Consider the following 21787-nt stretch of genomic DNA (forward strand, 5'->3'; position numbering starts at 1 on the left):
TTAAGAGAAAAGGAAACTTCCCACCATCTTACCTCTGCCCTCTCATCTGATTCCGTTTATCAAGAGGGATACTTCTGGGTTACTTTTAGAACGCCGATCAAATTTCACTTTCCTTGGAGTCATAGATTTCATGCCCTTGGCTCAAGGACTAAAGTTCTAACCCACAGTTAATCCACCAATGGTTGAAGCCACTCCTTTAAAAGCTCCCCCATGTTAATCTATTGAGCATACGCTGCCGTAGGTCTCACAACAGCTCCACCATTTCCCCCATCCCTGCAGCTTCACAAGGGCGGAACACAGAGCTCACTGGCAATTTCTTCATTTGTGTATCCACAGGGGAGAAGGGCTGGTGAAAGCACCAGAAGCCCCCCTGGGCCCAGCAATTATGGATTGCAAGAGCCACTCAGGACTCTCTTTTGAGCAAGGTACAAGGAACGTGATGATGAAAAAATATGGTTTCTGCCTTCAAAGAGCTGACAGCCTACAAGAGGAAGTAAGAAATATGCATGGAAGTAATAATATCCACATCAACACTAAATACCAAGAGTGGTGCAGGCATCGGGGGCCACCACGGTTCACGGGAAGAAGACGTCGCTTCTGGTGGGATGGTCACAGAAAGCTTCCGGAAGAAGTGGGATTTGGCCGGCTCTCGAACGGGGGAGAGGTGGAGATGACCATGTGGGGAGGCGCTATGGGCAAAGGCAGTGAGGCATCGGGGTCTGAGGGTTGCTGCTTGTTTTCAAGAGAGCAAATCACCAAATGAGGCTGGAGTAGAGATGTCGCTGTGAGAGGTCAGACTGGTAAGACGGATGCTGGAAGGGGAAGAGGGCATCTGAGGGGAGTCTTGGCCAGCAGGCTGATAAGGAGGGCCAGTGGGGACACCCCCTTTTTTAAAAAAAATTTTTTATTGGGGTATAGTTGTTTTACAATGTTGTGTTAGTTTCTACTGTACATCGAAGTGGAGTTCTCTGTGCTATACACAGGTCCTTATTAGTTATCTATTTTATTACATATTAGTGTATGTATGTCAAGGAGACACCCCTTAAGTCTTCAGAACAGGGGAGTCACATATGGATGGGAAAGCCAATGAGGTGGCAACTCTCTACAAGAAATGAGACCCACCGGTCTAAGGAAGGCCTCCTCCTACCCAGTGAAGGAAGAGACATATTAAAAGGGGGAGTGGAGGGCATTCCCTGCCGGTCCAGCGGTTAGGACTTGGCGCCCTCACTGCCGGGGCTTGGGTTCAATCCCTGGTCAGGGAACTAAGATCCTGTGAGCCATGCAGCCAAAAAACTCAATCACTAAAAAAAAAAATTAGAAAAAAAAAAGGGGAGGGGGTGTGGATTCCAGGACCCCAATGGAATCCTGAGCCAATAAACTGTATCTCGTCCTCCCTGCTCGATAGGGCTTTTATGGCTGCCCACCAGCAAGCTCCCAGGGGAACTTTTGCCTTTGGGTACTCCAGGCTGTGCCTTCTATTCCAGCCAAGATACATTTCTTCAGTCCACCAGCTCACTCTTCACTCTCCGGCACTTTAGTTTTTAATTAGCTGCACAGAAAGGTGCTGTATTTCTTTACCTCACCACAACACAGACCTTTGCCTTCCTGACCAAGATTTGCCTTGACAGAAAGATGAATTGAGGGGACAGACAGACAGACAGACAGACACACACACACACACACACACACACACACACACACACAGGAACTAAAACTGCTGTGCTGTACAGATGTGGCTTTGAATGCAAAGGCTACTCTGGTACCACACCTTACAGCCCCGCCCATGGAAAGCTCCGCTCCTTCAATGCTGTGACTTAAGGATGACTCCGTCATGAACTCTCACTATCCCACCACTCACTGTCTGAACTCAAGAATCCAATAGATTTAGATACATCTTCAGAAGAATTCTTAGCTCTCACAATTCTGTTCCTGGCTGCCCAAAGCTTAGGAACCAAATGGATTCAGATAACATGGCATCTCTCACTACACAAATGCAGGATTTAGGTGGTGCAGGGTTATCTGTACTTTGCAACGAAACGGTGTCCCTTTGAGATCTTGCATATTGAAATTTGGGCAGAGAATTTTAAACAAATGGAAAAGACACTGACTTGCAGCTCTCCTTCCCACCATCCACCTGGGTTCTTTTTTCGGATCAAAATCAGCTGACCAGGGGCCAGGGTAAGCTGCTCGGGACCAGTAGCAGTGTAGGAAGCAATAACCTGGGCAATTTCTGGAAAACAAGACCAAACATAGCAGTGCACCATTAGAGTCAGGAAAAGGAGAGCCTAAGAAGACACAGCCACCTCCCAGGTTCACGGGTCAACATCGTCAAAGCCGGTGTACGGGCCGGTTTTCTACTAAATGAAGAAGGCTCGGTGGCCCTTCTTTGACCACATGGCAAATGCAGTATTCAGGAGCTGGGCTTGTCTTCCGGTTCTGCCCAGTCTGCTCGAGGACCCCCTCATCTCTCAGAACGTACCAACTTGCCTCCACAACCTCCCACTCTCCCCCCAGTCCGCACCCTACCCCCACTGCCCCAATTCCCAAGAACACCCCGATGCAGCAGGTGGGCCTCATTCATCCCCAACCGCCCTCCGCTCTCACACAGTGCTGATTATTATTAGCACATGGTCCAGTCAAGGATGGTTGAGCGAATCAAGGAACTCAAGTGAACCTTTTCCACCTGCCAAGTACAGTAGAAAGAGAAATCTGTTTTCTTCAGAAACCACCAGGAGTGTGCACTAGCTAATTTCTTTCTATGTTACGACTTTCTTTAGACTCTCTCTTCTACCCACAAGCCCATTTTCTTTGAGGCTCACATTTTGAGGGTGATCCCTGAATATCAGGTAGGAATCACATCAATGTAAGTTTACTTCTTTTTACTTCAAGTTAGAGGACGATCCTGCAGTCAAGAGGAGGGATTTTATGCAAAACAACAATTCAGCACAGAAAACAAAAAATGTAAACAGTTCTGTACTTTTCCTGAATGTGAACAGTCTCATGGGAAAAATTCCAGCACTACCACAGACCAGGCTCTGAAAAGTACATTTCTCCTGGCACATGAGTTCAACTACGAAAGGACAAAATCCTCCTCTGACCGAATGCTGGTGTATCCGCAGCGACGGTCTTGTGAACTTCTAGAAGCAAGACAGAACAGATTGTTCTATTCCTCTCCACTCTCTCCCCATCAGAACTGTTCTTGAAAGAAAGAGATGAAGAAAGAAGGAATGAAGACAGACAGACAGAAGGAAAGAGGTGAAAGGCCCATGCTCCTGCTTCCCTGAAGGCACATTAGCCCCCTAGGACCCTGTTCAGTAAGCGGCCACCAGGCTAGGAGCGCCAGGCCGTCCCGGTGCGGGCTGGCCCTGACACATGCATCCCAGAGCTCAGGCGAAGCGAGAAAGAGCCCAGCGTACACATACGTGGGCTCCACTGAGAGCTCAAGCTGGGAAATCTGTGCTGGGGATGAGAATTCTCCCCCAACATGCCAAGGACTAGCTCTAAACTCCACGAGTTTTCCATTTGGAAAAGATCCAAATCAGTGTCCGATTTGGCCCCTGATGTCCCTGCTCCTCAAAAGACCTGGCCTGCGTAGCCCGTGACCTGCCCTGACACTCTTTTCTGTCTTTTCCAGCTTTTTTGAGCAGCTCGCTGGTTTCAGTGCAAAGTTAAGCCCCTCTGGACCCTTTGGAATGACAATTCAAAATGTAGCATACTCCTGGTTAAAACAGACATTTGACCAGGGTGGTCCAACACCTGAGTCAGACTAAAATCCTACAACTGCCTAAAAACCCACCTTTCCTTGCCAGGTAAGCCCATTTGGAGCTGAGCACCAGACACAGATACACACATCCCTGTCAGCACTGCGGTGACTCTCTCGACCTGTAATTTCTTAAGGTTGTAATAGCACAAAAGCTCAAATGACCTAGAGAGGAAGACAGGCCATACAACCATATGATTTCACATCTGCTTCTTTCTTCTTTCAGGCTTGTATGTATAGAATATGTGATTTTGTTTAAATAAACTAAAACACTCTGAGTTCAGAGGGACGACTGTGATTTTTGTACCTTCACCGTGTACCTGAGGAAAACCACCCAATGGCTTCTAAATTAATAGGACCTGCACTCTGATAATACGTGTTGCTCTCTCATCTCCTCGGTTATTTATGTCCTGGGACTAAATATGCTTCCAGGAAACAAACAAGGGCTTCCTGAACCTAACGAGAGGAGGACTAAGCAGCTCCTGACCCCAAATCCTACAGGTTCATGCATTACAACGTCCCACCATCTTGCCTGAATTATTTCTTCACATCCCAAGAGAACATTGTCTGGTAATGTCCCTACTCTCCATGTGTGAGGCAACAGCCATATTTCATAATCATCTATAAATGCATTATTAATGGATTCCAAGGAAAGGATCTGCTCCAACCACTCTTCGGACAGATTCTTTTGTCTTTTCTTTTCTTTTTTAAGGCTTCTGGCTCCAATAAACAAAGATTGGGAGCAACTATCAATTACATTTAAAATATTGAAAAATAAGCATCAGGGTTTGTCACTTACCAGGTTTTTTTCCTAAACTCCCTGTTTTCCCAGCAGTTCCAGAGCCCTTAAAACAGAGCAGAAGGTCTCATTTGCATACTGAAGAGTTTTGGTCAAGCAACTTAAAAAACGATTAATGATGACACAAACCCGCTTGAGCCCCTAAATTCCCCTTTTCATTCTGGGGAAACATAGCATTGTATCTCCTGACATTATGATCTGTATCAAGGAAAGCATGGGGCGAAATAAGTACTTTAAAAGCATGTAGCTTTTACTCTCTTCTTAAGAGAAAAATTAGCAAAGTAAGTGGCATTGTAGGACCCCAGAGGGCTCAGGTATTGACTGTGTGTAACATGGGCGCATCCTGTCCCTGGGTGAGGTGAAACAGGGGCTGCCCCGCCAGGAAGACTGTTAGTCTACAGCCTAAACACTAAGCTCATGCTTGATGTCCAAATGGCTAATTATTAAACACTTCACACATAAAAAAAGTACAGAGACTATAATAGACATCCATGAGTGCAATGGATGTCTATTATAGTCTCCATATACTAGAGACTAAATATGTGAAAATATTAATATTATTAACATTTTAATTAAATTAATATTAACAATACATGGAAATATTAATATTTTGGTACATTTGCTTTAGGGCTTTCTTTTTTTTTAAAGAAGGAAAACAGTACAGTGGCAATTCAAACACCCCTTCCCCCATCCCATTATCCAAAGAGGCAGCCACTCTCCTGTATATCCTTTCCACCCAAACCTTAACACTGTTTAAACACTGAAATTTCTCTTGTAATGCTGGACACACAGCCCATAGAAGCAGACCATTTTTTTCCCCAACTACTAAGTGTTTCAAAAGTGCTCTGGGGTTGAATTCCTTCATAGATGCTCATGGAATTTTAAACCAGCTGAGCAAGCCAAGCCAGCAGAGACTCAGTTGGGACAGGGGCCAGGCCGAAATCTGTCCTTGCAAAGTGCTTTATTCCAGATTAATTTTCACTCTTGTGTCCCTATCTTCCAGTAAATTAAGTATTCCAATTAAAACAGAATAAAACAAAAGGCTTAATTAACTAAATGAGAGTAACTTTAATAATAAAAATATGTAATTATCTACCAGGAACACAACTTATCATTGTCCCTACCTATATTTATACTGAAACTCAATAACCATTTACCAGGGAAAGTTTGAATTAAAATGTTTACTCTGATTATGCTTTCTGTATTAACCAAGTTATACAATACCCATCTTCCTTGCAATTTTTATAGGCTGCATATCAAAATGAAGGAACACTAATGATACAAGATTCCAAATGACCAGTTACTTTCCCAGTACAGGCTTAAATATACTCTCTCTATTCCATAAAAAGAACAAAGCAATTAGCAAGCCAGTGATAGAATTCAAGCAGCTTCAATGTGCTCCCTTTTAAACACCACAGCCAGCACTTAAGCTGAGACGCAGTCAGATGGCCAGGTTCCATCCTGGCGCTTCTTAAGAATGCAGCAGAAAAGTTGATCCAGGCTACGTGCCCCAGCCCTGCTCGTGTAGAGGAGGCAAGCAGGTTTAGGACAACCTCCCCCTTGTCCACGGGTCAATTTTGGTATCTGAAGCTGGGTCTGGTTTTTAAGTTTGGCGGGATATGGCCTTATAATATTGAAGTCTATGTCCAAGTAGGATGAAAGAGCTGCCTTTTCTGATTTTTTCATTATTATGCAATAATGTTGCTAAATGTCTAAAATCTTTGGCACTGTTAGTCCTTCTGTGGCTGATATTTAAGGCTGCGGTTAAGAAAGCACTTTACAACTCAACTTACCTTTAGAAAATGTCACAGTGCATTTTTTGAAACTTACTGACTTTGGATGGTTTTTGGTAGAAAACTGTAATTTATTAAAATCTAATACAAGTAATGTATTTTGTGTTTAACTGATCCCAAAGGTAAAGCCATTTTAAGAGGTTTTGTGCATGGGAGCAGAAATCCAGTTTTAGTTTTTAATGTTTTCCCTCTACTCCCCTGAAATATCTCCACGGTTCTTATTGGATATAACTGGCTGGCCTGGAGAAGAGTTGAATTTTCCCTCTCCAGGTCTGCAGAGGACAATACGACGACTGTCCTACAGAAAAGAAGTACTTTCTTTCCAGCTTCTGCCAAATTCTCCAAGGGTAAAACACTTATGCAAATCCCTCCAGGGGAATTTCAGCAAGCTGCTCTCAAGACCAAAGCAAGGGAAAACAAACCAAAAACTCCCAAAACAACAATGACCTTCCTTAAAAAAAAAAAAACAAACAGCAAATAAAACTATTCCTAGGAACTGCAGGGAAGGTGAGAAGGCTGACATGGAAGAACTACCATAGCTTATCACCAGGCCCAGCTTCGCTCCCCAGGCAGCCATGGGTCTGTTAAATGACTACATCTATAGCCTGAAATTCCCACTAACTTGAAATTGGCCACTACGAGATAGGCTCCCATACTCTAGTAGGCCCACACCACCATTTCCTTAATCTTGTGCTATCTCAAGGCCACTTCATGCAACTGAATTTTTAGGGCCCCATTAACAACAATGGGGAGACACTTCCAATTTGTAAGGATAACAGCATTTAAAATAAATTCAGTCTAGGGGGCTTCCCTGGTGGTGCAGTGGTTGAGAGTCCGCCTGCCGATGCAGGGGACGCGGGTTTGTGCCCCGGTCCGGGAAGATGCCACATGCTGTGGAGCGGCTGGGCCCGTGAGCCATGGCCGCCACATGCTGCGGAGCAGCTGGGCCCGTGAGCCATGGCCGCTGAGCCTGCGCGTCCGGAGCCTGTGCTCCACGGCGGGAGAGGCCACAACAGTGAGAGGCCCGCGTTCCTCAAAAAATAAATAAATAAATAAATAAATTCAGTGTCTGATCAACGGAGATACTAAGTTCTAGCCAAAGTGTACCAATTTCTTAGATCTTGTGTCTTCCTAGTGTGTAGGCAAAAATACAGATTCTAAAAACTCTCTACTGCCCAATATTCTGGGGCCAGTATCACCAAAATACTTTTGTCTACATGGGCAAGATATTGCTGTGTATCTTTCTTGAAGTTTCTCAAATCAGTGACCCTGAAGGCTAAATCTAGAATATTTACTCCGAATCCTAAGTCAGTTACATTCAGGAATAGAGATGAATCCTGAGTATTATCCCAGCTGACGCAGACAAGCCTCATCATGAGCAGTCTCCACTGAGCCCCGGGGGGGTTCTTCTGCTTCTGGGAAGCCAAGGCTGACCCTGCGGCACCAATAGACAATTTCAAACAATTACAGGTCACACTGTATTTGCTGTCATGTTCCAGAACTTAGCAAAACCCAACAATGATGTTCCACCGGCAAACATCATGACTCCCTGAAAAGAGAATCGCTGCACAGAAAGGGAGAGGAAACAGTTAATGTGGGTTTACCTCTGAATCTTTAAGCCTCACATAGTTAGAAGGGAAGACTCCGGACTTGTCGCCCACTGTTCCTGTCCACCAGTCACCATCTTTCTTGGTAACCAAAATCACATCCCCTTGCTGAAAGGTTAAATCGCCTTGCTCAGAACTCTCGTAAGTGTACATGGCAATAAATTCTGGTGGGGAGAAATATTGAGATACGGAGAGAGCTTGATTGTTTACAGAAATCCCAGACAACTTTGCAAAAGCAAGATTATGAATAAGGAAATTATTAGGATAAGGTCCATTCAAGAGAAAGGCTAGTCACTGATAAAATGTAGAGTTACAGAACCCCCTGGGCTCCAAATTCCCCGACTGCACATAAAAATTCAGTAACTGCAGCCGGGGAGACAATTCCTGTGAAGACCCAGGACCAGGAACAACAACAAAAAAAACCCAACTGCATGTCCACCAACACCACTACTGACAGTGATCCCCGATTTAACACCATGGTTTCTTTTTACATGAAAATGGTTTTCACGTTCACTTTTAGCTAACATTTACTGAGTACCTAGGTCATGCTGAGCACTGGGTTAGATGCACTGACATGCCAGGCTCCTTGGTGAGCTCATCAAATATCTGTGATTCACTTTTGAAGGTACCAAGTCACCATTTTAGAAACCTTTTAGACATGGTATATCCTTTATGTAAATTAAATAAGACACGTTTTTCATTATTCAAGTGCCTCGGTGAAAATTTAAGTCCTATTGTGCCATATACACAGATGGCAGGAAGCTGTTAGAACACAAAATTTAAAATATATACTCTTTGGTTAAAAACGGACACCTACTTGTCATTCAAGTATAAACAGGTAGAGTGGACTGCTGACAAAAGTAGTGTCTACCCAATCCCAGAAAATAATCACGCCTTTCTGAACAAGTGGAAAAGACAAATCACAGTTTCTTACATTTGATTATTCATGTAATTTAGTCGTAAAGGACAAGAATTAATGTTCTTTACTGTCTTGAATGTGAAGGATGTGCATTCCAGAGGAAGTTTTTCTTTTGAATTATAAACAGCTGACTTTACTAAGGCTTAGAAACCAAGTCACACTCTCAGAAAGATCACTTGACACAAAATTCTAGACACTACACTAGGTAGAGAATAAAAGATTTCCGGAAAGATGAACATACGTTTCTTATTTCCACTTTTTGTCCATTTTATCCTAGGCCTTTGTGTATTTTTTAAAAAGCAAAAAGGAAAAAACTCCCCCCCAAAAACGACAAAACAAAAAAAACACCATTTACCGGAAAAGTTCATTTTATGATGGATGATGGATGGAGTGTTTCTTGCTAAAATTTCATATGATAGTCCTTAAATGCAGAGCTTAATGTAAATTAATTTAGTATGGAGGACTAAATTAATTTAGTCCTCATTATAAGAGCCTCTGCAGGAGGCACTAATGAAAGCTAAAACAAACACCAAAAAACACAAACCCTCCTAATGCTTATGCTAATGTGGGCAGCTCTCCAAGGGGCTGCTTCAGCCTCCCTGTGCTGACCTGTAGGCTGAGGCCAGCAGACCCCGAGATACAAGGTCATCCAAATGTACAAGGCAGAACAGAAGCCTCTCTGTCTTTAGCCCTCCAGCACTGGTGACACACACCTCCACAGTTAAAACTGGAAAAATGATTTCCCGCACAAGGAAATCAAAGTTTGGCAGCTTGAATAAGGACATTGTTTTTTCATTAATATATTCCTTTTTCGGATTTTTCAATATTCTGACCCTTCCCTTTTCATTTTGTTCCGTTACTTGTTCCTTCGCTCATGTTTGGCCATTTCAGATTGGATCCTTGGCAATCAATCCTTTTCCAGGTGATTCCTGCACTAAAAGTCACTTTCTTAAAATGGATCCAAAGTTTGAAGTCACTTTCGAAATGCTTAAGAAACTTCAGAAGCGTGAACTCTAGCTGAACTTCACACTGCAGCAGAAGATACCAAGGAGACGGGAAAGACTGTGGCTTTACTTGCCCTGTGTGCACGCAGGCATCTGCGAGGACCTTCTGGATTCAATGAAAACGGGGAGACGTGAGGACCGCTATGCGGGGCCTCCTCACCACTCAGACCCTCTTCCCCAGACATGTAACACAGGGCACTGGCAATTCCCAAGCCCATATTTTAAGAGCTAACCAAGTTGACCATCTATTTAATCTGGTTTCTGGTTTACGTGAAATCTGATTACATTTAATACAGTACTGATAAGTGGTCCATTAATATATTTAAGTACCTTTTCTCAGAATTTCAGATGTCAGTGCCCTCCCACACCCCTCCAGAAAGCCAGCAATCTCTCCTCAAATTTCTAATACCTAAATCATTTCAAAATGGATGTAATAAATGTCAACCAAGGTTAGAATTTAACTCTCTTCTGTTGCCCAACTTTAAGGATGTGTGTGGTTCATCTGTAACCTACTTATTGAGGCCTCAAGTGTAGAGGCCTCTGTACAATGTTTCAAAACAAAACAACATTCATCAACCCAGCTGTTGGAAACTAACACACCATTGTAAAGCAATTATACTCCAATAAAGATGCTAAAAACGAAAAAACAAAAACAAAAAAACCCAGCCTTTGGATGAGAAAGCTCACTGCTTTAAGTGACTATTGATAAATCCAGGAAATGAAGCAAAAAGGAAATAAGAGTAGCAGACATTTACTGACCTTTATTCCAAAAGCTTACACTATTATCTCATAAGCCTTGTAATAATTTCCTACCTCAAGTGGTGATTATTATGCCCATTTTACAAATGAAGGAGTTAAGGCATGACTAAAAGTAAATGGTCACTAGGTGAGAGAGCCAGGATACAAACTCTGGTGCTCCAGTGAGACTGAATGGATATAACACACTGAATTTGGGGGGACGGGAGGCACACATAATTTGCCTGACATAATACTGACTACACGTGCTGTGTTTAAAAGACCTTCTTGCCTGTTCTCCTAACAGTGGATAAAAAAGTCATTAAGATGACAAAAAATGTATGAAGAGAACTATCTTAATGATTGTTTTGGCAGTAATGGCAAAAACTGGATACAATAAAATACTGGATTTGTTCAGTGATGATGAAGTTTTACAGCTATGCCTATAAACCAAAAAAAAATTTTTACTTCTGAAATTCCTCTTGAAAAAGTAACTTTGTTACTATCTGAAATACCATTAAATTTTAACCCTTGCTGTCTCCATTGAAACAATTGCGTTAATAATTCTATTTTTCATAAGGCAAAGTTTCTAATGAATGTAAGTCTCATAATGGCAAACAAACTGAACGAAAGAGTCCACCCTCGTGGAATTTATTCAAGGAACCTATGAAAAACTACTATACAGTTGTGTAGACATCTGTTAGCTACAAACACTGTTCATACTTCAACATGGAAAGCCTGTCTAACTTGGGTAGCGCTCATTCTTCACTTAGTACTCTGATAATGGCTGGACCAAATGAAGAAAAGACATGAGATTTTTACCATTAGAGCCTGAATTATGTAGGTTTTGTTCATTTTTAAACCTATACTATATATTGGCATATATAATCGAAAAGATTATGTCATGAAGAAGAGGAAATAAAGCAATTAATTATTTGTGTAATAAACACTCAAAATACAATTTTTAGGCCTAAATAATCTGCTGTGGTTATTTACATGGAACACAGAAATGAAACTTCTGTTTCATTTGGGGTACAAATGGCACTGACGTTACTGTGACAGTTTTACTGAACTGTATAGTTATGGCTTTAAGCCTTAATACTTACCTGTATAAAGTCAGAAAAATAGCAACTACCACAAATTAGCTGTAGAGATGCTCAGAGAACTTGGTCCTTAGTGACTGTGATGGGCCTCTTTCAAGAGTCAAAGGGCTCATAATCAAACATAATTAGAAGATTCAGTTTTTATGATCAATATATCTGATAGTATTTTGAAAGTCTCTATAAAGTACTATGACTTTGTGAAGAGCTAAACCTCATTTTAGCTTAGAGTTTAATATAATGAACGTAAATTAATGTAAACTATTTAAACATGAAATCCAACTTCGTTTCCAACATTCACTGTATTACACGATTCCCTCCACCTTCTAAAGAACATGATCTGAGTCAGGTTCTCACCTTCTCCTGACACGGCCGGCTTGGCTGCTGGGGAAGCTACTCTCTTTAGACTAGCAGGACTTTCTGAAGAACCAGAATCCATGCTGGAAGAGGGGGGAAAGTATTTTAATTTTCACCCTCAAAGAACACAGTACAAATGACACTGACTTTTCTTTTTAAAAACTGTTTAACATTTAAAGCATTGATAATCTACAGCTGAAATAGATGCACTCAGCTAAGTCAAAACACATCACAAGGGGCCATAGAGGCCTGATTCTAAGCTCACATCCTTGTTTGTCAGCACTTTGCTTTGCTGGATACACAGCTAACGTACTGGTCTATTTCAAAGCATGACTGACAGATGCTCATTCAGTAATTTTGCTCTTCATCTCTTCTTGAAGCTCATAATTTGTTTTGACCATCTACATGGTTAGAAAAATTAAACAACAACCTTTATGTTAAGGTTGCATGCTATAAGCTTCCTAATGAAAAAGATAATTCATTCTTCCATAAATTTTCCCAAATGCTTTGAGCCTCTAAGTAGTCCTGTACGTCTGGAACAGTACTGGATACTAAGCATGAAGAGGGGCATAATCTCCAACAAATCCACAAGAATGTTCCAGGTCTCAGAGTAGAATTCCCTCATGCATAAGTCAATGAAAAACAGGATATACAGGTTTCTATGAGCAAGGAAAAAAATGACCATTTATCTGTAAGAGGCTCTCCCCTGTTGCCATGTACCCTAATTTTTGCAGTTAAAAGATCCAGTTTAAAGACAAAACAATCCTGCAACTCCTATCTATGAATCTTAACTAGTGCAAACAATAATTTCATGCCTGACATGGTTTTCATCCAATAGAAGCAGATAAATACAAACATACCTCGTAGATTTCCTTATGGGCCCTGAAATGAGTTTCACGTAGGACTTGGGGAACCACCCCTTCTGGCCTTGAACTTCTCCAAACCACCACATGTCTTGCTGCTCCAGGACTGTGATGACATCATTTTTGTTAAAATTTAAATGGTTGTCTTTTTTGGCTCTCCAAGGATACAGGGCTTGTGCTTGTAGCCCCTCCACCTTTTCGCCCTTGTGTGGAAGAACATAAAGGACCTCTCATCACTCTGTGATTTGTTATCCATTCAGGTGACGTGAACACCGGCTCCTCCCCTGCGACGGGCACACGCAGGCACATGCTCAGCCACAGAGGACCCTGCCTCAGCACAGCACTGGTGCCACATGCTCCACTGTTTTCAGTAACTGTTTATTTCCAAAAGTGGAGGTGAAAATCTGCTAGCCTATTCACAAAGCCGTGGTCGGGCCATCTAGAATTCTCTATTTAAACAAGCCAGGAGGTCGTGTTTACTCTGTTGCACCTGGCTGTGTGCCTTTTCTGTTTGGGTTCTATTTTAAGTCTCAAGTTTCCCAGGGCACTCCCACTCCTGCCAATTTCCAATCGGATTTGGGTGTTTAGTGGGGGATTAATACCAGAGCAGAAACCTTATAAAATCTCAAAAGGTAATTAACTGATATCTTAGTTTAGGCGGACACAGGGAAATACACCTTGCATTGGATTAGGCTTGTTTCAGTTCCTTTTTAGAGGAACAGGGGTTTGGCAAGCATAAATCCACTGTAATCCTCATTTACTATAAATACATCTATATGCAAACCATATACAAAGATGAATAAAATGCCATCTCTGCCTCCCCAAAATAATTTAGGTTAAAACACTTATTAACCAGAAAGCACTATAAAAATGGGCAGTATGATATTATTACCAAGGAACTCATAATTAATGAGGAAGAAAGAGATACAAACAACTATGCCTACCACCCGGCAGAATGAAATAGGCTAAGAAGAGGTTCCAACTATTCACTGCCCGGACGGAGAGAAAAGAGGGATTAATGCTGCCTGAGGGCAACACGCGGAGTTTCACAGAGGAGGCAGCGTTTGAGCTGAGCCTTGAAGGATGAGAAGGATTTTGGTAGCTAGGGCTTCTGAGGAAGGGCACTCCAGGCGGAGGGCACGGCCGCGCGATGCTGTCCCGCAAGGTCCAGGAGGAGAAGCGCGATCTGGGGGTGCATGTGGCCTAGTCTCATGGAGGGGTGGAGTAGGAGATGAGGCTGGAAAGGTGGGGTGAGGCATTTATTACCTTTTTTAAGACTGTAACATAAAACAGTTACAGTATCTTAAAACAGTACTAAAAAATACAACAACATCAACTTTCAATTATATACGTAAATGGACAAGAACAAGGGATAATACCCAATGACAGTTCATTCAGAACCAACTTGGACTTGCCTGTAGAAGATATTTTCATAATGACATTTAACTGGGATTATGTCTGACAAGTGGAGAATTTATGAGAGGTCGAAGAGTTTCGGCTTCCATATTGGTCTCCATGGGCTCTCGCCTTCTTAGACCTATGACATCCCTATTTCCTTCCATCTCGACTGTACACTCCACCCAGTCTTCAGAACTGAGGAGGGGTCTCTGGATTCCAAACGCCCCCCAGGACCACAGAGTCTCTGCCCACCGTGTCCCCACCTTGTGCTTGCAGGGAGCCTCACACCGGAGCCGTGGATCTCAGTGCTTCTGTGTTGCCCAATCCTCTCCATCACTTCCGTTTAGTCTCTGCCATTTCACCTGGGCTCCAGTATTTCATAACCTCTCACCCCGAGAAATCTTTGCTGCACCTGCCCTGTCCATCTTTCCACGTGGAGACGCCTGAATAACCAGCATGGAATCAGGCAGAACACGGACTCTGGGTTTGAATCCCAAGTCTGTCACTTACTAATTGTGTGACCTTGGACAACTGTTTAATCTCTCCAGGCCTCAGTTTCCACATCTCTAAAACAGAGACACTTTCTTCAAAAGGTGGTTAAGAAAGTGTAACAGGATCTATCTTTAGAGCAGCTACGAGAGTAATAATCTTAACAGGGGTGGCTTATGTTACTATTATTATTTCTAGTCCCAAACTGTGCAGTATTGCTGGAGAAAGCCAAGATAATGTGTGATGACCAGTTACACATTCAGGTTAAATTCAGCCACGTCAGGCTTCATCCTTCTTTACGCAATTCCTTTTATGCATGCTCCGAAGGCCCTCGGGCGCCCCTCCTGAAAAAGCTGCCCAGAGCACAACCTGAACTCCTTTCCCTCTTTCTCCAACCTCTCTTCACCCTTCCTCTCCCAGAAGAAAAAGAAGCCTGTCTTCTTTTCTGTGCTTTTAATGCTGCTCCCACTTAGGTTCACAGATATGTTCTACTTGCCTCTTTGCCCGGACCACCGCCTTTAATAATATGAGCACCACCACCCCCGCTTTCTGGAAACAGCCTTCAACTTCGCCTCATTTTCCTGGTCCTGAGCCCTCCTCCACCAGAGTCACCATGGCTGAGCATGACACTTGTGCCACCTGCTGAGCTGGGACAGATGCAAAGAAAAGGAACAGCTCCTCTCAGGAGCTGCCCTACTTCCAGGTCAGAGAAGACACACGCTCTGTGCAATTTCCATCTTCGTGCACTCTCTCTCCTTTGAAGAGCTCACTCATTTCCTGAGATCTGATCTATGTCCCAATTCCTGCCAGACAGAATGACCTGGCTGTCCCCCTCTCACCTTAAAATTAACACGTCTAAAACCCAACTTCTTCTCGCTAAAAATCAATTTCTCTTTCTGCCTTCCTTGTTCCCCTGTAAAGTCAAACCTTTTTCTCAGTCCCAGACCTTTCCTTTCCTTTTTGCTCCCACAGGCATTGGGGCTCCACCCTCTTCAACTGTTGTCAGTGCCCCTGTGTCCCCGACTCGAATCTTCCTGCACACACCACCCTCCACGTGAATCTGCCCGGAGCCTGTGTTCACTCTGGCTGTTCCCCGAGCAGAAACTGTCCTTGACCCCCAAATGCCTGCCAGATGGGCAATTTCACTGTTTCGTTTGACTATTTATAGAAATTTCATTCCTTTATTTATTAAATAAATAAATAAGGGAATAAATTCCTTTATTTATTATCCTTTCAGAAATTACTTTCTTAGCAAGGCATTTAAGAGCTTCCCATTAATCTGTAATCGGTCTATCTTTCTGGGTAAATATTCAATGGTCTAGCCAAATGGATTGACCCACGACTTTCCTGAAACACTCTCTGACCTCCTACCTAAAGCCTCTCCTCACATTATTTTCTTTTTATCTTTTTATTTTATACTGAAGTATAGCTGATTAAAAATGCTGTGACACCCTCACAGTATTTTCTGTCTGACATGCCAGCCCTCTCCGTTTCCTAAGAAGCCCTTACCCACTGTTCAAGATGGAGTTCAAATGTCTGAACTCCATCCTCTGAACTGTCACTATTCCCTCTTCTGGGAAAATGTGAACTGGATCCCGCCCTGCCAGCCGACCCAGATGCATATAATGAGGCTTTACTCCTAAATGACACTGACAACAAGCACTGGCTGAATCTGTCCGCCCCACACAGGCACTTGAGGTCCTCCCTGCTCCCATCGATGCTGTTACCTGGCCTAAAACAGGAGATGGAGAGGAGCCCGTGGCTGTGGCTGGAGTGAAAGCTGATCTCTGTCTCAACTGCCCGGCGCTCGGAACGGTGAGGGAGGGCTGGGCTGCCCATGCATCCCAGTTGTCGGTTTCTGGTTTCTCGTTCGTGCTGGTGGGCCACCTGGAAGGCGAAGCACGCCACCGTGAGTGGCAAGGGCTTCCCGATGCACCGGCATTTCTCCCCCCATAAACATATACCCAGGATGTGCCTGGGGCTTGTTTAAGAACAAGGAGGGGGGAAAGAGCACTGGACCTGGGTTTGGGTCTGACCATCACACACTAGCAATGGGTCTCAGGCAAATTCTAGTCGTTTCTCTGAATCTCGATTTCCTCGTTGATAAAATGGGAACAATATGGTATCACTCTGGTTAGTTGTGAGGGTCACATGAAATACCACATAGAGAAATACTTTGCAACGAGAAAGCGCCAGAGAAACATCCTCTCGTGATCATTATCTTCATTTGTAACGACAATCCTAAATAAACAAAAGGAAGTTTTGCACCACATATGAAAACATGCCAGCCCAGCGGCTGGTGCATCTCTTGTCCCATCATCACACAGCAAGCACCAGGCCATGTGCTTGGATACCATGGTAACTACCAGTGGTATCCTTACAGCAACCTGTTGTCCTGATATCGGGGATGGTTTTAATTTTGCGATTTTATAATTTTAAATAAACACATCTGTGTCAGTGCAGATTTAAATTCAATTGACTTTTAAAAAACCTTTATAAGACATAAACAAATCTGAAAATTAGAATATTTCCTTTGATAGACGGCACATCCTGATTCAGAGTTTGGAAAATAAGAAGCCTGGAATTATAGCAGGAGAGCTGCAGACCACACATTTATCGAGCAGGAGAGTAACACTGACTGGATCCACAGCAAAACAAAATCCTGGAAAACACAGCACTTGTCTTCTTAAAATTTTAGTGTAAGCTTTAGTTTCAAAAGTCAGAACTTTTTTTTTTTTTTTTTTTTGCGGTACGCGGGCGTCTCCCGTTGCGGAGCACAGGCTCCGGACGCGCAGGCCCAGAGGCCATGGCTCACAGGCCCAACCGCTCCGCGGCATGTGGGATCTTCCCGGACCAGGGCACGAACACCGTGTCCCCTGCATCGGCAGGCAAACTCTCAACCACTGCGCCACCAGGGAAGCCCAAGTCAGAACTTTTCAATCAAAATCAAGACAGGGAATACAAACTACTATACACAAAAAAGATAGGCAACAAGGATTTACTATATAGCACAGGGAACTATAATGTCATGTAATAACCTATAATGGAAAAGAATATGAAAAAATATATACAGTAAGTCCCCTACATACGAACAAGTTCTGTTCCAAGAGCGCATTCGAAAGTCCAACAAAGTTAGCCTAGGTACCCAACTAACATAATCGGCTATATAGTACTGTACTGTAATAGGGTTATAATACTTTTCACACAAATAATACATAAAAAACAAACACAAAAATAAATAAAACATTTTTAATCTTACAATATAATACCTTGAAAAGTACAGTTCAGTACCAGCTACATTACTGCTGCTTTTACGCTTGCTTCCCGACATCCTGGGGTTGAAATAAAGATACTGTACTGATGTACTCTATACAGTACAGTAAAGTCCACAAAAGCACAACCATGTGACAACGTACGCCAGACGCGTGAACTGACTTATGTGATTGGACATGCGAATGCACGTTCACGTCTTTGAAAGTTCGCAACTTGAAGGTTCGTATGAGGGGACTTACTGATATATAACTGAATCATTTTGCTGTACACCTGAAACTAACACAATATTATAAATCAACTATACTTCAATTAAGAAAAAAAAATCGAGAGGAGAATTTCAACTTGTTTTCAATCATCTAATTAAAGACTACTTTTTAGCAGAGATTAGATAGGGAGGACCTTCTTTAGCACTTTCAACCATTTATGTGAAAATGTAAGTATGAAAAACTTGCTATTCCTTACATCCTTCCCTCTACTTCCTCCTGCCTTTGGTCATCACTCACCTCTCTTTCCTCTATTTCCTCCACCTGGTCTTTCTCCAACATTAAGCCCTGACTCCTTGCCTTCAATTTGTTTCTTCTGAAAGATGATCAGACTTGAAAACAAATTTTAAACACTTCTTACGTCCCTTTTACTTGAATGCCAGTATAAAATATTTTTAGACTACTGCACACCTAGACTAGTCCTATAACTGGAAGCATGGACAGCGGCTTCATCTCTGCTTTCAAACCTCTGCTTACACACTGTTTTTAATGCCATTTCCTGATGACCAAAGGCATAGCACGAACAGTGGCCAAGAGTACACATCTCTTCGCTCTGGTGTACGTTTGTACAGGACTGATGAAAGAGAAAAGCTTCACAGGAAACAGCTTTCTATCTTATTCAAAACCACGTGACTAAATTCAATTTCTGTTTCTGTCCAGGAAAAAAAAAGTGCTATTTCCGTGCAGGAAATGACTCTAAATATTTGCTATCATGGGTGTCAAGCACATTATTAGGAAACTGTAGTTCTCCATTTCTTCCACAAGAATGTAAGATACAGACAAATTATTGAACAAAACAAGGGTCATAGGCTTAACTTTATCCCAGGGCAAATCACTGTTGAGCAATGATATAATTAAATCCAGGTCAGAGAATGCAATCCACAATTTGCCGGAAGACCAGAGAAAGTGGCCATGAAAATTACTCAGAGGTACAACCCAAGACTATAACAACACTTAAAAGATCACTAAGCTGGGATTTCAAAAATCATCAGAAGTAGCATCCTACACATACGTGGAGCTGAAGTCGGCCCAGTTGTTGGGGGTCGCGGAGGGCTCTGCAGAGGTCACCGCGGAAGGAGCAGGGGTCTCACGTACAGCCAGTTTGGGTGCAGGGGTGGAGGCAGCATCAGTCACTGGTTTGACTGGGGCAGGAACCTCGTTTTCTGGGATTTTCTCTGCGTAGTTTGCAGGGAACCATCCTGTCTTTCCTTTTAATTCTCCTCCAAGCCAACCCGGTTCTCCAGTTTGGCTTTCATCCACCTGCAGGAAAGTCATAAAGTTTAATTCAGTGGAACTAAATCAACCCCTAAAGACACCAAACACTCTACCAGAACAAAGCCCCCGCCTCTGACCCGGTCAGACTAACACACGGCACAGACATTTCTTCACTTTATTCTTAGTCTAAGAGTCTGGAAAAATGGTCTCTAAACTTTAACTCTGAGGAAACAGTAGGTGCTATAATTCAAGTTCTTAGTCTTTTGTGCCTGTTTAGCTTCTTCTTTTTCCCCTAATAATAGCAGTTAAGACCAATAAGGAATCCTAATAAAGCCTACAGTTTAAATTTTTAGAGCTACTTTGAATTAGAAAGTGATTGACAGACTTCATCACTCAGGAAGTCATGTAATTATTAGAAATAATTTGACTTAGGTTTATTATTTAAAATTGAAAGCAAAGGGTGCAATCAATATGAATTTAGCACTCTAAAAAAAATCTCTAAACTAAGCAGTACTTATTCAGCATAGGGACAAGGAGATAAAAAACAGAGCCTTAGATGGTTTCTACAGCAAGTAAAACTGGCTGCTGTGTTTAGCCATTTAAAAGCTCCATAGATACATGACGAGAAAATTAAGGAAATGATTATTTACAGCAACAATTAATTTTATTAAAGTCCTAGAGTTTTCTTTTGTATAAATTTCACTTTAATATTCACAAACATGCACATGAGAATATAGAATTCTGCTGTTAAAAAATTTCAGAGATTTATTACACCCGTGTTTTTAATGCTTGCATTTTATTTTAATTCTGACCAAAAGGATTAGTCAAAATCACCAGAATGATTCTACTTATCTTTAGAAGTTACCCTCACTATTTTATGAGCAACAGGAGATCAATATGAGGACAATTACATTCACTAGTAGGAAATTATTTTCATTACAATAAGTCAAATAAGGTTCTGTCAGAGACCTTATCCTATTTTGATTGCATAATATACTGCCTAAGGAGTAAAACATTGGACCTTAATGTTGCTTCTTCGAAATCACAGAAATGAGTATGTAGGGTCTTAACAATGATTTTGGAAAAAGTGGCAAAAATACCAGTTTTCTAACCCATTCAAATATTCAGTTAAAAAAAAAAAAACCCAAAGCAAATAACTATGGGACCAAACATCTGTTTGTATTCAGTGTAGAGTAATATGGTATAATGTTTATTAGCTTATTTGAATTAAAAAAAAATGCCTGGGGTAGGGGTGGAGAAAGTAGAATACAGGACTTCCTACTTAATTCTGCATGTTATTTATAAAATATTCAGTCCGTAGGAGAGCTTCCTTGCTGCTCTACCTTAGGAACCCTATTGTCATGGGTAAAAGCAGTTTTTAAAGCTGAGAATTCTCCAAAAAGGAGTTCCCCGAGATAGCCACTGCTTCCAAAGGTTCTATTTTTGGCTTTACAGTTCTGGTGCTAACACTTGTATCAATGTGAGCACGTGGGCCACTTCTCATTCAGCCGTCCAGCATTGTTTTCTTCTTTCTTTTTTTTCTGGGCAGCCCGAATTGTTTCTCCAGATGAGAATTTAAGGTGACATTTTTTTCCCACTTGGATCTTATTTTCTGCTGAACTCAAATGGCTAGATGCCTTTTCTCTCTTGTTTATATTTATTGGTGATATTACGACGCATTTTAACTTTATTGCTGTTTTGCACTGGAAACACAGCTGTTTCTAGGTCAGGCTGAGCCGGGGCCTCCCCAGCTTCTCAGCGGGTTAAACAGCCCAGTTCCTGCCCCTTCCACACGTCCCCAGGACCAGAGGTGAGGTCTGGCAGCAGTGAGTGAGGACCTGGAGCCAGACACAATCTCCGCCTCAAGACTGCAAAGTGGGGCTTCCCTGGTGGCGCAGTGGTTAAGGATCCGCCTGCCAATGCAGGGGACACGGGTTCAAGCCCTGGTCTGGGAAGATCCCACATGCCGCGGAGCAACTAAGCCCCTGCGCCACAACTACTGAGCCTGTGCTCTAGAGTCCATGAGCCACAACTACTGAGCCCGCGCGCCTACAGCCTGTGCTCTGCAACAAGAGAAGCCACCACAATCAGAAGCCTGCGCACCATAAGGAAGACCCAACACAGCCTAAATTAAATAAATAAAAAAAAAAAAAAAAAAAAAAGACTGCAAAGTGTCATGATTAAGAGTAGGGCTCTGCAATTAGACTGCCTC

At 42.5% G+C, this 21787-nt stretch overlaps 1 protein-coding gene across 3 annotated transcripts in view; it reads right to left on the reverse strand.

Moving 5' to 3' along the window:
• Nucleotides 1-21787, reverse strand: part of ITSN1 (intersectin 1) — a 231947-nt gene that overhangs the window by 55988 nt on the left and 154172 nt on the right. For 2 of the 3 annotated variants that reach the window (XM_029214102.1, XM_029214103.1), the window contains 7 exons: nt 19373-19620; nt 16552-16711; nt 12935-13140; nt 12075-12157; nt 7957-8123; nt 4560-4605; nt 2109-2230 (listed from right to left, as the gene is read on the reverse strand). In XM_029214102.1, coding sequence (XP_029069935.1) covers nt 2109-2230; nt 4560-4605; nt 7957-8123; nt 12075-12157; nt 12935-13140; nt 16552-16711; nt 19373-19620 — 1032 coding nt within the window. The remainder of the gene's footprint in view (nt 1-2108; nt 2231-4559; nt 4606-7956; nt 8124-12074; nt 12158-12934; nt 13141-16551; nt 16712-19372; nt 19621-21787) is intronic. The other variant, XM_029214104.1, reaches the window with a different exon arrangement.

The sequence above is a fragment of the Monodon monoceros genome, unplaced genomic scaffold, assembly GCF_005190385.1.
Source record: "Monodon monoceros isolate NGI ecotype Baffin Bay Population unplaced genomic scaffold, NGI_Narwhal_1 Super_Scaffold_11, whole genome shotgun sequence".
Lineage (NCBI taxonomy): Eukaryota > Metazoa > Chordata > Mammalia > Artiodactyla > Monodontidae > Monodon > Monodon monoceros.